The following is a 17,646-nucleotide window of genomic DNA, read 5'->3' on the forward strand; positions in this document are numbered from 1 at the left end:
TTTACATTTATGACTGCATGAGTTACACACTCTATAAATATGTTGTATTAGCAATATATTGTCTTGTGAAATAAGCCTTGGAGGATGAGGCAGAAGACTCGCTTATATTCCTGACTCCATCAACATCATGCTGTATCACCTGGGCCAAGTCACTTCATGACATACTCTACCTCTAAAGTGACTGTAAAACAAAGCTGTAGGAGAAAGATGTTCTATACACGTACTAAATCTCAACTTTTTTACCCAAAGGAAAAAAATCTTAAAGTTGTGATATGCCTGGCTTACTGACCTTCAAAAGGGTAGCATGGTCTAAAAGAAAGGGCATGACTTTTAAAATGAGACAATCTAGACTTCACCACCTACTATATACTTCTGACCTTGGGTGAGTCTACGTAAACTCTCCAACCTTGAGTTTCCTCATCTATGAAACATGAACATTTATCTCTTAAGGGTTGTAATGAGTATTAATTGATAAAAAAAAAACATTAATTACCTACCACAATGCCTTAATAATTAAACAAATATTAGTTTCTTTACATTGAATTTTATGGATACCCTAAAAACCATATTCCCACTTTTGAATTCATGCAAAATTCTAATTTCAAGAAAAGCCATTAAAGCACAGGGATCAGGCACTTCTCCCTCCAAAAATAATTCATCTTTAAAAATCTCTTTTTGGTAGCTCTTTTCTCTGTTAAGGTATGAACTGACAAGTTAAGAGTCAATTTTATTCACAAAGTACATTCAACTTCACTACAAAAAAAATCAAACATACAAAGCAAAGATCCTTTTAACTGCCTATATATATCATTCCTAGCATTGTGTCTTCCACTTTCAGTATTAAGCCTATGTGAAAGTACAAAAAGCCCTCTTTCATTTTCCTCTGATCAGCAGACATACAAGAAGAATTTTTCAGTTATGTCAAATCCACAGTGATTTCAAAATTAAAGAACAAAGTTAGGAAGGAAAATAGTTAAGGACTATTAATAGATACAATTGACTTTCTTCTGTGGACACATGATTCATTCCTTTAATTTAACAAGCAAACAAAACAAACAAAAACTCAACCTGATGAAGGTTAAACCTCAAATATTATAGTAACCTTATTAAAAACCAATTCAGTACTGACTCTCTAGCTACAAAATATATTAAGCAAAAAACATCATCTGTGATAGGAGAGCTGAGATGTCTCCAGGGATGAGGGAATTTCTACAGTTCACCCATAGCAAATACTATTAATTTGAAGATATATCCAATATGTACTCAGAACCCAGCAGCTGAATCCACAAGCAAGCAAAATTTTGGCATAAAAAATGGAATAACATTTACTCAAGAAAAAAACAGGAGTCATATTTAGCAGTCTAAAATTCTATAAACCAAGAACAAAAAAAGATCATGAAAGAAGTTCCTGTAATCATCTGGTTGGCTTTCTAGACAGGGTTTTATAAAATTGAATGCTTCTGAACTAAAAAAAAAAAATGAACAACAAAAAAATTGGTACAGATTCTGAAAATCAGTCACATTTACTCTGGATGATACTCTTTCTGTCAGTTTAAAAAAATAGGTGGAGGATAGGTCTGTTTATCATTGCTTTCACCTAAAAACCATTAATCATCAAAGGTGGTAGAAATACCAAAACAGAATTTTGCTTCCTTTCTAAATATACAGTTTCCTATAAAGTACAGCACATTTTGTAGGTTTTAATAGGTTTTTTTGATGTTTTTACAACAGTACTTTTCTTCCTCTCCGAAACAACCTCATTCCTAGTCTTCTGTTTCTGTTTGCCTCATCTGCACTTAGCAGATCATGCTTCAGTGACTTAGAAATCCCAGCCACCAAAATTGCAGCCAAAGTTTGAACTGAGAGGAGAGGGGGGGCGGGAAAATCAAGTAATTAAACTACACTTGGAAGAGAGAATTGTTTTACCTCCTATGACTTTATAGTGTGCTGTTTTAATCCAGAACCAGTCTCCAATTTTAAGGAGAGAAAAATATCCATTTATTTTTGACTTAAGGAATTATTTTGTAACTATTATAATTCTCCTAGCATCATCTTCCAATTGTACCTTCTGACAATAACACAAAACCACAGAGACCATTCCACATGTTAATACTGAATGTTTCAAGTAAAATAGTTCACTGTTAGGGAAGTTTCATTATTAAGGGATTACTCAAATTACTGTAAGTTATTGTATACTTAATTTAGAAGCCAAAGAGAGAGGGAAAAATGCAGTAAGGTGGGAGATAACACCTGTTAAGCTAGATGATAACGGTGCTCTGGGGGTGAGTCATGTCTCATTTTCTCACTACCAACAGTTTAAATTATTTGGTTCCTTCCATGTTATGAATTAGAAGATGACCTTGAAAAGCTTTCTTAAATATAAAATAAAATCACCTTTAAAAATGGTATATCACCCAATCTATAATAACATTGTACAATTAAAAGTTAAAGACTTTACAAAATTAAAATAACTAATAAAAACATCTGAAAGAACAGTAACTATATTAATGAACTTTGATCATCAAAGATCAAATGCTCTATCAAGAAGTAAAACAAAAAAATAATTGTCTCTTTTTTGCTTTGCTATATTCTCATCTTAACATTAAGCACCCTATAACATACCTTTGTAGAATGCCATTTTCCTGGGGTATTACACCATTGATAGCTGCCTGCAAACAAAAAACACAAGGCCATTTAAAGAGACAGAAAAATGCTTAAGGGCGGGGTAGAGTACAGAATACTCTGAAGGGAAATAAGTATACTTTGAAAATTTAAACAAAATACTAAGTGTTTCCTTAATGACACAAAATATTTTCTATTAAATGCTTTTTTCTTCTTCTCTATAAGAAAACCGTATTTTAGAAATTTTTAAAAACATGCATTTGGCATACAATCTTGAGTCACAAAAAGCTTAAGTCCACAGTCCTCAAATCTTGAGTCACAAAAAGCTTAAGTCCACAGTCCTCATTCAAGCAAAACACCCACAAAAACCAATGTTTAGGGGTGTCAGAACAAGTGAAATCATTACCTTAAAGTAATCTTTTTAACATTATTTCCTCCCTCAGATTGACAGGAGCAGCAAGATGTAAAATCACAAATGAAAAACTCCAGTAAGAATTTAAAAATTAGCTCAGAAATGAAATTCATCCTTTCATATTATAATCATCACTCTTAATAAAAAGGATATTTGGAAGGAAAAAATGTAGGGGCAAAAGTTCTTTGATAAACACAACACCACAATTATATTAGGTTACAAGAAGACTAGGAACATCACTGAGGAAGTTTTCTTACATAAAACATTCCTGAAGTTGGTCTCTAAGCTAAGAAGTCACCAATTACTTAGAAATAGCATAAACGTGACATGATAGGGTCATTTTGAAGGCTATTTATTACATCCTGGATTGTGAGCAGTTCACTGTAGGGTAACAGTAAAGATTCTCTGGAGGAGAAAAATGACCACTTCAACTTTGCCTCTGCGTCGTAACAACTTCTTCCCTCCCCCTCCCAAATTAAAAAAAGAAAAGTTAACACTCCAATGTTTTATCAGCTGCCTGGAAATCAACTGCCAAAAGGAGTTTGTGTATTTTGTGAAACATTAACAAATATTTTCCAGTGTGGGTCAAGTTTACAGTGTTATCCTGTTGAATGGAAATAAAGTAGTGTAAGATACCTGCTATGCATTTTCAAAGTTCTAATGCTCCACTGGCAAAAAAACAAAGAAAGCCACAGATTAATACAGACAGTGAACACCATAGGACCCTGACAATTCTGAAAGGCTCATAGATCCTTTGAGTCAAGCTAACATTAAAATCAGTTTTCAAAGCCACAAGTTCAATGGAAGCATCTCTACCTAGTGCCAGGTAAATTAACCTTTTTCTGTTGACAGCAATGGTTCCACATACAAATATTTCCTTTGCTAAAAAACAGAAAGCAGTAAGAGAATGTTCCATGATGTTGGAAAAAAAACAAAATACCAGAGTTTGAAAAGATTTTGTTCACATTTTCACTACAGAATGTCAAGGTAAAATTAAAAGTACACTAAGGGTTTATAAAGTCCAAAGTTTGAATCTAGATTCTCCCACTTATTAATTTGATGACCTTAGTCATATTCTATACTCACTGAACTCCTTGAGGCTCAGTTTCCTCATCTGTATAATGAGCTAATACTATATCTTCAGCCAAATGGGCCTTGCTTTTGTTCCACAAAGGCAGCAAGTTCTTCTTTCTTAGGGCCTCTGAAGATACTACATGTTTGAAATGCCCTTTCCCCATTCTTTGGTTAAATCTTAATCTTCATAGTTGAGATTTCTGTTAGATACACTTTTTCAAAATATTCTTCTTTATCAACCCACCCCCCAACCTAAATAGGTTTACTCTCACACAGAACCCTAACTTCTCCTTCATTGTAATTGATAATTACTTATTTGATGATTATTTATGCCTGCTTTCCCACTAGACTGTAAGCTCCCCAATGGAAGGGATAATAACAATTTTGTTCACCACTTTATTCCCATTGCCCAGCATAGTGCTGGTACATGAAAGGCACTCAAAATTAATTTTTTTAAATGAATTTTTTTAGAGGAGTACAAAGAAAAGCCACATAATCAAGATTTGAGTAAGGCCAAGAAAACTTCCTGGATGAGATAATGTCTAACCTAAGACAAGAATAAGTGACAAATAACAGGATGGGGGAGGTGGCAAGCCTATACAGAAGGAACAGTAACACACCTCCACTTACAACCTTCTTCCTCTTCTAAGATTATATCATTTTAAATAATATATTTGTTTTTGTGAACTGGGGAAGGGTGGAGACACTGGAAGCTACAGAATTAGTCACCCATGAGTTGGAAGACTGCTTGGAGACCGTAGGTGACCGTGTAGGGGCAGGCATTACAGGGTCTCTTTTCATCGAGATAGTGGAAAATGTTAAACCGGAGAAAGAGGATTATTGAGAGGGTTAGCAAGGAGAGAGAGGGGCTTAGGCGAGAAAAAGACACACTGTAGCATCACTTGGAGGAGCTGGGTGATAATCTATGGGATGCCATTAAGGAAGACAAACAGTTATTGAAAAGACAGGTCACACTCCTGGAAGATTCCTTAGCAGCTGCAAGGGGAAAGGCAGCAGGAAAAGCCACGTTGTAGGAGGCCGTGGGTGAAGGGAAGGAAAGAGTGGTGCTTTCAGCCCCAGAGATGGAGGACAAGCCAGGTGGAGAAGAGGAGGAGGAGTGGCTATGGGCTGATAAACCACCCCAAGTACCAGTCTGTCCTGTTTTAAAGGCCCAACTGGCTGTAATTAAGAAAATAAAAATGAAACAACTGTGGGCTCCTCAGGGGGAAGAGCCACCTCCTCCCTAGGTTGTGGAGCACTCCATGCTCCGTCCCCATACCCAGGATGAGCTGGTGGACATGAGCATCCGGTATAGGCAGAGGCCATCGGAATCTTTGCCTATGTGGCTTTTACGTCTCTGGGATATGGAGGTGGAAAACATTGTTATGTCAGGTACTGAGATGAGCAGAATGGCTTCCCTGAAGACTCATACTTCCCTCCGGCAGCGGCTGCAAAATGCCCATCATGCCTCAGAGAATCAGACACTTCTGGAATGGCTGAAAGCTGCCATCAGGGTAGTTTGGCCTAATCAGGGGGATTTACATATTTACCCAGTAGTTGGAAAACATATGCAGAGCTCCAACAGGTACTGCAAGAATTGGGTATAAAAAATATGATCTATGGTATGTACACCCAGGGCCCCAATGAGGAGGTGTTCACTGTAGGAATAAGAAATCTGGTGGAGCATATAGCTCCCACATCTCTCTTTGGGTCCCTAGTGACTACTGTTGCCCCCCTCATAGGGCAATCCATAAGTGAGGCTACTCATACTTTAGCAGATCTGGGGGAGACTGAAACAATAAAGGCACGGAAGGAAGTATCGGCTATGACTGAAAAGAGAAGTGAAGTGCAAAAGGCCCCATGAAGGTCTTGAGGACCCAGATGTGGGTTGGTTTAATAAAGGCTGGGGTAGTGAAAGAAAAACTTGATGGGCAGCTCAATAAAATCTTGTTAGAACTGTGGCACCAATTAAAGCCAGAGCAGCAGTTTCAGCCACTGAGGTCCAAGACATGGAAACTAGAGTCAAGGCCTGATGCCCAGCCTGTGTCCCTGCAAAACTTCCTGGAAGACAGTACTCAGGATTCTGGTGAGCCCTCACCCCCACAGGAGGATAATGGGGCATCACGGTTCAACTGAGGCGGGGGTCAAAGTCCCCACCTTGGGGAACATGGTGTGGACTTGAAGTCACGTGTAGAATTAGCAATTCATTGGTCCCGTGAATGTACAATGTATCCTGGTGCTCGTGGACACAGGAGCTGAATGTTCTCTGGTTTAAGGCAACCCTGAGCATTTTCCTGGGACCTCTGCTATGATAGATGGCTATGGAGGTAAGGCAATTAGAATGAAAAAAGCCCAAATCCCATTGCGGATAGGGTGTTTACCCCCAAAGGAGTATACTGTGTACATTTCTCCCATCCCTGAATATAGTTTGGGGGTAGATATCTTGCAGGGTCTATGGTTACAGACTGCTGCAGGTGAATTCAGACTGAGGGTATGTGTGGTAAAGGCAGTTCTGAGAGGACATGCTAAGCACCCACCTGTAGCTCTGCCTGTACCTAGATGGGTGCCAAATACTAAGCAGTATAAATTGCCTGGGGGACACAAGGAAATTGGAAAAACTCAACAGGAGTTGGAGAAGGTAGGCATCATAAAGCCCACTCATAGTCCTTTTAATTCCCCAGTGTGGCCATTGAAAAAGCAGACAACTCCTGGCATATGAGTGTGGACTACAGGGAATTGAATAAAGTCACACCCTCTTTGCATACTGCCGTCACCTCTATAGCAGACATTCTGGACACCCTCAGCCATGAGGTGGGAACGTATTATTATGTAGTAGACCTTGCTAATGCTTTCTTCTCTATCAACATACCACAGGAAATCCAGGAACAGTTTGCCTTTATGTGGGAAGGCCAACAGTGGACATTCACTGTCTTTCCACAGGGAGACCTCCACAGTCCCACCATCTGTCATGGACTTGTAGCCCAGGACTTGGCCACACGAAGGAAACCACAAGCTGTGAGGCTGTACAACTACATTGATGATATTATGCTCACATCTGATTCTCTTTCAGATTTAAAAGGGGCAGTTCCTAGACTGTTGCAACATCTACAGGAAAAAGAATGGGCTGTGAACAGCACCAAGGTTCAGGGACCTGGTTTGTCTGTAAAATTATTGGGGGTTGTCTGGTTGGGTAAAACTAAAGTTGTGCCTGAAGCAGTCACAGACAAGGTCCAGGCTTTCCCCATCCATATCACTGTGGCAGTATTACAAGAATTTTGGGGTCTTTTGGACAATCATGGGGGCTACCCATGATTGGAGCTATCTGTATACCAAGCATCTTCAGGAATAGGGGCTTTTTATCCCAGGAAGAGTGTTTATCCCACACTTGGCACAAATTCTAAAGCCCTTACACTGGTTGGTAAGAAAGGGCATCAGGTAGGACTGGGATGAGACACGTGCAGCTGCTTTTATTGCTGCCAAGTGGGCAGTCAAGGTTGTACAGGCCTTGAATGTAATGGACTCATCAAGGCCCTATGAACTAGATGTTCACGTAACTGAAGGTAGTTATGAATGGGGTCTTTAGCAGTGGCTTGAAGGGACATGCCAACCTATTAGATTCTGGTCACAACTATGGAAAGGAGCAGAGATCCAGTACACCTTGATAGAGAATCAACTGGCTGCTGTGTACCATGTCTTGCTGGCTACAGAGCCCATCACTGGAACAGCTCCAGCCAAGGTAATAACTACCTATCCCAACATGGAGTGGGTGCGAGACTGGACCCAAAGTCCATGGAGTGGCGTGGCACAGATGCCTACACCTGTCAAATGGGGCACATATTTACAGCAGCATAGCACCCTCTCTACTAGCCCCTTAAGTGGAGAACTCCAACACTTATTGGGGCCAGTAACCTATAACAGTGGAAAGCAGGAAAAATTTGCTTTTGAGTCATTGGTAGCTGAGAGTACTTATCAGGAGGAAAAAGCCCCTTTTCCTGAAGATGCTTGGTATACAGACAGCTCCAATCATGGGTAGCCCCCAAAGCAGAGGGCTGTGGCTTTCCATCCTAAGACTGAGACAATATGGTTGAGGATGGAGAGGGGAAGAGCAGCCAATGGGCTGAACTACAGGCAGTATGGCTCATGATTACCCATGAGCCCTCCCCCATTGTTGTCTGCACTGACAGCTGGGCCTTATATCAGGGCTTGACCCTGTGGCTATCAACATGGTACCATTCCAACTGGATGGTTGGTCATCAGCCCCTTTGGGGGCAAGAGTTATGGCAAGACCTATGGGCCTCTGGTCAGACTAAGACTGTTACTGTATATCATGTGATGGGCCACTTGCCTTTGGCATCCGCAGGGAATGATGAAGCAGACACACTGGCCCAGGTGTGCTGGCTAGAAGGAAAGCCTGCCTCTGATGTGGCCCAATGGCTACATCAGTGATTGTTGCATGCAGGGCAAGACAATGTGGGCTGTAGCCCATCGGTGGGGCTTACCATTGACCTTTGAAGAAGTCAGCCAAGGCTGGAAGGAGTGCCTTGTGTGCTCTAAGACGGTCTTACACCGAGTCCCGTAGCAACATGAGACAATAGTAAGGGGGCCAATAGCCCTTGTCAGGTGGCAGATAGACTATATTGGGCCTCTGCCCAATTCAGAAAGATATGAGTATGCCATGACTTGTGTGGACATGGCTACTGGACTACTGGTCGCTCTTCCTGCACATTGTGCAGATCAGAAAACCACCAAGAGGGGACTAGATCGTCTCTTTGCAGCCTATGGCCAGTCGCTGGTGTTTGAGAGCAATAAAGGCACCCACTTTACTGGACTACATGCATTACAGTGATGGGTGCAGCAATTAGGAATAAAGTGGTAATTTCATGTACCATAGAACCCTACTGGGGCAAGCATGATAGAGAGGCACAATGGTTTTTTGAAATCTGGCCTGAAGTCAGACACCAATAGTCTACAGGGCTGGACAGTTCATCTATAGACAGTGCTATGGCGTTTGAATGAGGAGAAGTCATGTAAAGGAACTTTGAGCCCTGTGAATATGCTCACACACCTTGCTGCCTCTCCTATACAATTAAATGTGCAAACCAAAGAAGAATTATTGAAGCCAGGCTAAGGCCAGAAGAGCAATATCCTGCTCAGCCCCTACTGCATTAAACCCTGGAGACACTGTTGAATGGATGTAGCCCTGGGCATTTCAACACATGGACCAGTGAAGGCTGGCCCTTCTGGCACCATGGGGGAAAGGCCTGGAAGCTGGCCTCATGTGTATTTCTGGAGTAACAGCAGAGTGGCCTCCAAAGATCACGGTAGTGTACCCAAAATGTCCAGGAGGTAAGAACATCTTACGGGGAAGTTTTGTTTTATCTTTATAGCCAGTGCATGTACCTCCCATAGCCCTATATATTGACCCATCTGTAACTCCCACAGGGAGGGGATGAAAGTCTGGTACACTAGACCAAAACAAGATCCCATTCCTGCCACTGTTTTATCACAAGACCACTCTCTTGCATGTATTCTACCTGATGGACAAGACCTGTCTGCTGGTGTCATTAAAACATGTATCTTATAGCCCTTAAGGTTATTTTCTCCTATAGTCCTTGTGGCCTGGATGTGCCCCCTGGTTGCAGCTGCTACATGATGACTGCTCTGAACCCTCTACCTCTTCAGCTACTGCCTACCTATGAAATTGGCAAGCTATAGACTTAATCTGCTTAAGACTTTGGTCCTAGATGAAACCTCTGGCTTGATGATTATTATGATTTTATCGCTGTTGCTTATGTTATGCCCTTAGTCTGGTCACAATTTTCCAGTTTCCTCACCCAGGGACCATTGCAGAAGAATGGAAATGAGTAAATTGTAAGGCGAGATTTCTGGCTGTGGGTAAAATAGTAATATTTCCAAAATATCTCACCTGGCTTTAGTGCATCTGCATATCAAACGGCATTCCTCAGGGGTGGAGAGTATTTCTTCTCCATATCAATGGGTAATTACCTGGGTAACCAAGGGCTTACCTGAACTTGAGAGGTTAGGGGAAGGTCTTGCTTGCTTCTGCAGGAGCAGGAAAGAGATGGCTCAGACTGAAGTTTGGAGGCAATAATTGGGTTTTAAACTTTATTTCTCCCTTTGACGGATTTCAGTTTTAGAGGTATTTTGCCCTGGAATTCCCTTTCTCTGGAGTTACAGTGAGGATAGGGAGATTTCATTTTTAGGAATGTTGACTTTGAAATATACATGGGACATTCACATAGACATGATCAATAGATTGCTAAGAATCCAAAATGTGTGAGTTTGAGATACTGAGTTTGGAGTCATGAGTCATCCACATTAAAAACAGAACTACCAAATGAGCCAGAAGTCTCACTTCTGGGTATACAGATGAAATAATTGAAAGCAGGATGTCAAAAAGGTATTTGTATACCCATGTTCATAGCAGAACTATTCACAACAACCAAGAGGTGGAAACAATGCATATGTCCAAGAATAATAATGGATGAAGAAAATATGGTATATACACACAATGGAATATTATTAAGCATTAAAAAGGAAGGAAATACTATCACAGGCTAAAACATGCATAAATTCTGAGGATATTATGCTAGGTGAAATAAGTCAGTCAAAAAATGACAAATACTGTATGAGTCTACATATATGAGGTACATAGAGTAGTCAAATTCATAGTAACAGAAAGTAGAATGGTGGTTACCAGGAGCTGGGGGAAGGAAAAAAAGGGGGAGTAGTAGGTTAAAGGGTATAGAGTTTCAGTTTTACAGGATGAAAAAGTTCTAGACATACCATTTCACAAAAATGTGAATACATTTAACACTAAAACTGCACACTTAAAAATGGCTTAAATGAATGGATAAAGAAGATATGGTACATATACACAATGGAATGTTATTTAGCCATAAGAAGAAAACAAATCCTAACATTTGCAACAACATGGATGGACCTAGAGGGTATTATGCTCAGTGAAATGAGCCAGGTGGAGAAAGACAAGTATCAAATGATTTCACTCATCTGTGGAGTATAACAACAAAGAAAAAACTGAAGGAACAAAAACAGCAGCAGAATCACAGAACCCAAGAATGGACTAACAGTTACCAAAGGGAAAGGAACTGGGGAGGATGGGTGGGAAGGGAGGGATAAAGGGGGGAATGGGCATTACGATTAGCACACATAATGTAGCTGGGGGGACATGGGAAAGGCAGCATATGCAGAGAAAACAATGATTCTATAGCATCTTACTACGCTGATGGACAGTGACTGTAATGAGGTATGTGGGGGGAACTTGATAATAGGGGGAGTCTAGTAACCATGATGTTGTTCAAGTAATTGTACATTAATGATACCAAAAAAAAATGACTTGAATGGCATATTTTACACTATGTATTTTATACCACAATTTTTTAAAAGAAATCTGCAAAAGTCTTATCTGTGGATTAAGTTTACCTAAAATAAGGAGTAGGGGGAACAAAAAGAAGGCCTCATGATGGAACTTTTGGAATGCCTACATTTAAGGAGTATATAGGCAAAATAAAATCAGAGAAAATATTAAATAGAAGTATTGCAGAAGTAGGAGGAGATATATATATATGGGCATCTGAGCTTCAATACAAACCTCAGTTTCAGTTACATAAATGCATTAACCCAAATTGTTAATACTGAAATGTTTGCCAGCTATGAAATTTATCAGGTATGATAATTTACTGCCCTGAATAGAAAATGGACAAAAAGCAAATGGCATGAAAACACTAAGTTTATATTATCTTTTTTTATATCTTCATTTTTAAGCAAAGAAAAAAAAACCTACAATAACAACTTATATTCATTATTTAGTTCTCTATACCCTGTAATTTAACTAATTATGGGATGTTCTATGTTCTGGAGTCTGACAGATTTGTTTTCAGATCCTGGTCCTATCATGCATTTAGTATCTATGCGAGTTTGGTCATGTTAACTTTACTACTCTAAGGTTTCATTTCCTCATCTATAAAGTGGAGGTAACAATACCAACTTACTTCATAAGGTTGTTGTAAGGATTAAATAAGATCATACAGAGACAAAGTACTCTGCAAATATTTGCCACCAGAATTATCTATCCCCATTACGTAGTGTTTTTGTTTTAATGTATCTTGTTATGTGCTATTTATCAGTGGTACATAAATGTCTCCCTTATATTGAGCTAGAAATCCAAATATATCGAAGTCCTGTTCCCAGTGATTCCAATTCAGGTGATCTGGAAAAAATCAGGGGCCTGGATTTTTTTTTTCCCTCACAAACTCTTTAAGTGATTCCAATGCATAGCCAGGTCTGAGAACAGCTATAGGTAGTTTATAGCATACATATTAGAAACCTAAATAAAACCTCTTGCTCTGCCATTAACATAGAATATTATTTCTCCCTAAGCCCTTTATTATTTCAGAAGTTACTTAATGTCTAAAGGCATAGATCTTTCATAAACTCATATGTTATTAAATATGCTCAAAGTGAGGGCTTCTCAAGCCAAAAAGCCATCGAATCCCATACTCCACCATTTACTAGTTGTGCAAAAGTGTTCCCTCTCTTTATCATTTAAATAATGGTCTACCATCATCAAAATGCTCTACAAGTTCCAAACAAGATGATGAGACCAAACTAGAAGAAAAGTGAGTAATTTAACAGTCCTACAACTAACTCTAAACTTGAATTTCTTTTTATTAACCATACTGTTTATTTTTGCAATAGAAAAGAATTACAATTGGCAATTCTAAAAGAGCTCCCAAAAGCGAAATATTTTATTTTAATAAGTTCTAATTTGATTTTTTTCCTCAGGGAAAGAAAACAGAAAGCAGAACAATTTAAGAAATGTAATTATTCTGAGAACCAAGATGGCAGCATGAGTAGAGCAGTGGAAATCTCCTCCCAAAACCAAATATATTTTTGACAATACAACAAATACAACTAATCCTAAAAGAGAGACCAGAAGACACAGGACAACATCCAGACCACATCCACACCTGCGAGAACCCAGCGCCTCGTGAAGGGGGTAAGTTACAAGCCCCGGCCTGGTGGGGCCCGAGTGCCCCACACACCAGCTCCGGGTGGGAGGAGAGGAGTCGGAGTGGGGAGGGAGAGGGAGCCCAGGACTGCTAATCACCCAGCCCTAGCCATCCCCACTGGAGCACAGACACACAGTGCATGCGTGGGGTGCTGGAAACTAGGGAAACAGGACAGTAAGACCTGTGAGTGGGTCCCCGCAGCCGGCGCCCCTGGGACAAAGAAAAGCAAGTGCTTTTTGAAAGTCTTAAAGGGACAGGGACCCCACAGCTGGACGAAAGCGCCCTGGGACACTTAGCCCAGCAGCTGCGAACCTCAGAGAGCTCTGGGTGCCCCAACCCCCGCAGTGCAGCTTGGAGGCCCCTCACCGCGATAAACAGGCTCCCGCCTGTTCCCCCTCTGACGCGGCTTCACCATATTGGAGCAGCAGCCTGAGGCCGGCCACTCCCACAGCAACTGCAGAGCTAAATAAACTCCATAGTGGCTGGGCAAGATCAGGAGCCCCGTCTGCACGCAGCTGCCCAGCACAAGCTGCTAGCGGCCGCTGTTCTCCCAGGAGAAGAAGGCCATAAACTGGCAAGAAGGGACTTTCTCTTACCCAACACAAGTGCCAGCTCCCTACAAATATATCTATCGCCATGAAAAGGCAGAAGAAAATGATACAGACCAAGATCACAGAGGCAAACCCTGAGAAGGAGATAGACCTAACCAGTCTTCCTGAAAAAGAATTAAAAATAAAGCTCATAACCATGCTGATGAAGATGCAGAGAAATATGCAAGAGCTAAGGGATGAAGTCTGGAGGGAGATTACAGAAATGAAACAATCTCTGGAAGGATTTACAAACAGAATGGATAAGATGCAAGAGGCCATTGATGGAATAGAAACCAGAGAACAGGAACGCATAGAAGCTGACACAGAGAGAGATAAAAGGATCTCCAGGAATGAAATAATATTAAGAGAACTGTGTGACCAATCCAAAAGGAACAATATCCACATTATAGGGGTACCAGAAGAAGAAGAAGAGAGAGAAAGGGATAGAAAATGTATTTGAAGAAATAATTGCTGAAAACTTCCCCAAACTGGGGGAGGAAATAATCGATCAGACCATGGAAGTGTACAGAAGTCCCAACAGAAAGGACCCAAGAAGGACAACACCAAGACATATAATAATTAAAATGGCAAAGATCAAGGACAAGGACAGAGTTTTAAAGGCAGCTAGAGAGAGGAAAAAGGTCACCTACAAAGGAAAACCCATCAGGCTATCATCAGACGTCTCAACAGAAACCTTACAGGCCAGAAGAAAATGGCATGATATACTTAATGCAATGAAAGAGAAGGGCCTTGAACCAAGACCACTGTATCCAGCATGATTATCATTTAAATATGAAGGAGGGATTGAACAATTCCCAGACAAGCAAAAGTTGAGGGAATTTGCCTCCCATAAACCACCTCTACAGGGTATTTTAGAGGGACTGCTCTACATGGGAGCACTCCTAAGACTAAATAGATGTCACCAGAGAAAATAAAATCACAGCAAAGAAAGCAGACCAACCAAATACTAACTAAAGGCAAAAAATAAAATCAACTATCCACAAAAGCAGTTAAAGGAAACACAAAAGAGCACAGAATAAAACACCCAACATATGAAGAATGGAGGAGGAGGAATAAGAAAGGTGAAAAATAAAGAATGACCAGACAGTGTCTAAAATAGCTCAATAAGTGAATTAAGTTAGACAGTAAGATACTAAAGAAGCTAACCTTGAACCTTTGGCAACCACGAATCTAAAGCCTGCAATGGCAATAAGTACATATCTTTCAATAATCACCCTAAATGTAAATGGACTGAATGCACCAACCAAAAGACACAGAGTAACAGAATGGATAAAAAAGCAAGACCCATCTCTATGCTGCTTACAAGAGACTCACCTCAAACCCAAAGACTATAGGAACAAAGGAAGACTGAAGGAACAAAACAGCAGCAGAATCATAGAACCTTAGAATGGACTAACAGTTACCAAAGGGAAAGGGACTGGGGAGAAAGGGAAGGAAGGGAGGGATAAGGATGGGGAAAAAGAAAGGGGACATTACGATCAGCATGTATAATGTGGGGGGGGGGAGGGGATGGGTAGGGCTGTGCAACACAGAGAAGACAAGTAGTGATTCTACAGCATCTTACTACACTGATGGACAGTACTGTAATGGGGTTCGCGGGGGGATTTGGTGAAGGGTGGACCCTCGTAAACATAATATTCTTCATGTAACTGTAGATTAATGACAACAAAATAAATTGAAAAAAAAAAAGAATTGTAATTATTCTATAATCCGTTTTTAGTCAAATGCCAAAAAATGTTGCCTGAATCCTTCTAAGTAGATATCATTATCAAAATAGCCCAACATGTAGAATCAAAACTGGTGCAGACCAAATAAAAGAGAAAGGGATACAAGGTAGACCATAAGACTAATAACGGTACCTGGGAGACTCACCCTTGTCAAATAAGTATCTGTGGCTGAAAAACCAAACAGCAAACTGGGAGTACCACACAGCTGGGATCAAAAGGAATTGACAACTAAGATCTCATTTACTAAAACCAAAATACAAGAAAGGTAGTTTCTGTGACAATCACTTACTTTCTCACAGGTTCTTGGCCCCTTCTTAGGCAACATTGTGGTATTCAGACTGGTCAGCATCATATAAAGGCTTACTCACCTCTCTTTCCTGCCTAGTATAAAATAATAGCCTTCGGCTCTGTTCAATGAATGCGGGAAGAGGAAAGGGAGAGCATCAACTAATCTGCCTTTTCTAGATTCAATTTGCAAACTAAAGCCTGGAAAAGACAGAAATATCTGAAGGCACCGGCGGTTTTAAAGATTTATGGAAGTAGATAACCTACAATATTCAAGGGAAGACTTTTGGGTGATTGAACAAAACCCACCAAGCCAGATCTGCTTTTAAATACAATCAACAACATAAGGAAAACCCTCTTCGTGTTAATGAACATTTTAAATCAATTTAACTCAGGAAAATAGATGGTAGTTGCTCTGTACAAAGGATTGTGCTAGGTATTGTGGAGAACACACATACAAGTCACCCTCGAACCTTGGGAAATCAGGAGGGGAAATAAGAATACAACATTAAGCAGAATATAGCACGTGTCTCTACCTCAATACATGGCAATTCCTTTCTTCCAACTGGTCTAGCCAAAATCCTTGGCATTATCCTTGACTCACTCTTTCTCTTACTACTCCCTCCTTCCCCACTCATTAGCAAATTCTGACTGCTTAAATGCTAAAGTACATTCAGAATCTGATCACATTTCACTTCTACTAACTACTCTAGTCCAACCCTCCATCTTCTCTCCTCCATTATTGCAATTACCTTCGGATTTTCTTGCTTTGCCTTGATCACCTACAGTGTATTCTTATCACAGTGGACATACTGAAGCTATAAAAATGTGAGTCAAATCATGTCAATCCTCTACTCAAAATCTTCCACTGACTTTAACTCTGAGATTAAGAGACAGCATCTTCCTCTCTCATTCCTGTAATATAACTTCACCTCCTCCTCCTTTCCTGTGCCATACTTGTCTCTCTGATGTTCCTGGAAAATGCCAGGCCTCATTTCCCATTTAAGGGTCTTTGTGTTTATTATTCCCCTGTCTAAAATGTTCTTGCCCCCAGATATATGGCTCACTTGCTAATTCCCATCCTCTAGGTCTTTATTTAATTGTTATCTGCCCACTTCTTCTAAAAGACTGCAGACCCCTGCCCAACATACTTTATATCCACCTTCCCTATTTTTTTCCTTAGGAATTATCACTTTAAGCCACACTATATAAAGTTACTTATTTATATCATTTATTCCATCTCCCCCTATGAAAATGTAAGCTCATGGCAGGGATTCAAATCTATGTCGGTTCACTACTATATTCCTAGCACTGAGAAGAGAGTTTTGCATAAAGCAAATGCTCAATAAATATTTTCTCGTGAATTTCTGAATAAAGTGTTGAGTGAATTAATCTTCACTATTAGACATCTTTTTGGATTTTAATAGGAATGAAGAGGAAAGAGAGTATCTGGCATGTGCAAGGTACTATGTAAAGTATTACACACCATTACCTGTCTCATTTAATCCTCACTCTGGAAAGCAAGCATGTTGTAGATGAACAAATCTGAGAGATTAAATGATTCATTCAAGATCATACACAGTGTAGCACGCAAACTCAGGTCTCTCCAGTGCCAAACAAGTCCTACTCTTTTCATCATAAAGCAATTTAAGGGCAACAGCATACAGAAGAGGGTACACTTTGAGTTTCAGGTCAACACAGTATAAATCTATGTAATATAGGAGTGAGACTAATATTTATTGTAGTTCCACAGGTCACAAAGTCTATTTAGAAACTGAAAAATCAATCGATCTCTGATCTGGGTCATTTTTGGGGAAGGGAAGTTGTTGGCTGGAGTCAGTGCTGTGGGGTGAGAGGTGGGA

General features: G+C 40.2%; 1 protein-coding gene across 2 annotated transcripts in view; it reads right to left on the reverse strand.

The window, feature by feature from the left end:
* Window positions 1-17,646, reverse strand: part of FAF1 (Fas associated factor 1) — a 559,668-nt gene that overhangs the window by 365,075 nt on the left and 176,947 nt on the right. For both annotated transcript variants that reach the window (XM_057500197.1, XM_036892803.2), the window contains exon 3: window positions 2,623-2,669. Coding sequence is in view for 1 of the 2 variants with exons in the window: in XM_036892803.2 (XP_036748698.1) it covers window positions 2,623-2,669 (47 nt within the window). In the remaining variant the exon portion in view is untranslated. The remainder of the gene's footprint in view (window positions 1-2,622; window positions 2,670-17,646) is intronic.

Source organism: Manis pentadactyla, chromosome 4, assembly GCF_030020395.1.
Source record: "Manis pentadactyla isolate mManPen7 chromosome 4, mManPen7.hap1, whole genome shotgun sequence".
In the NCBI taxonomy this organism is placed as follows: domain Eukaryota; kingdom Metazoa; phylum Chordata; class Mammalia; order Pholidota; family Manidae; genus Manis; species Manis pentadactyla.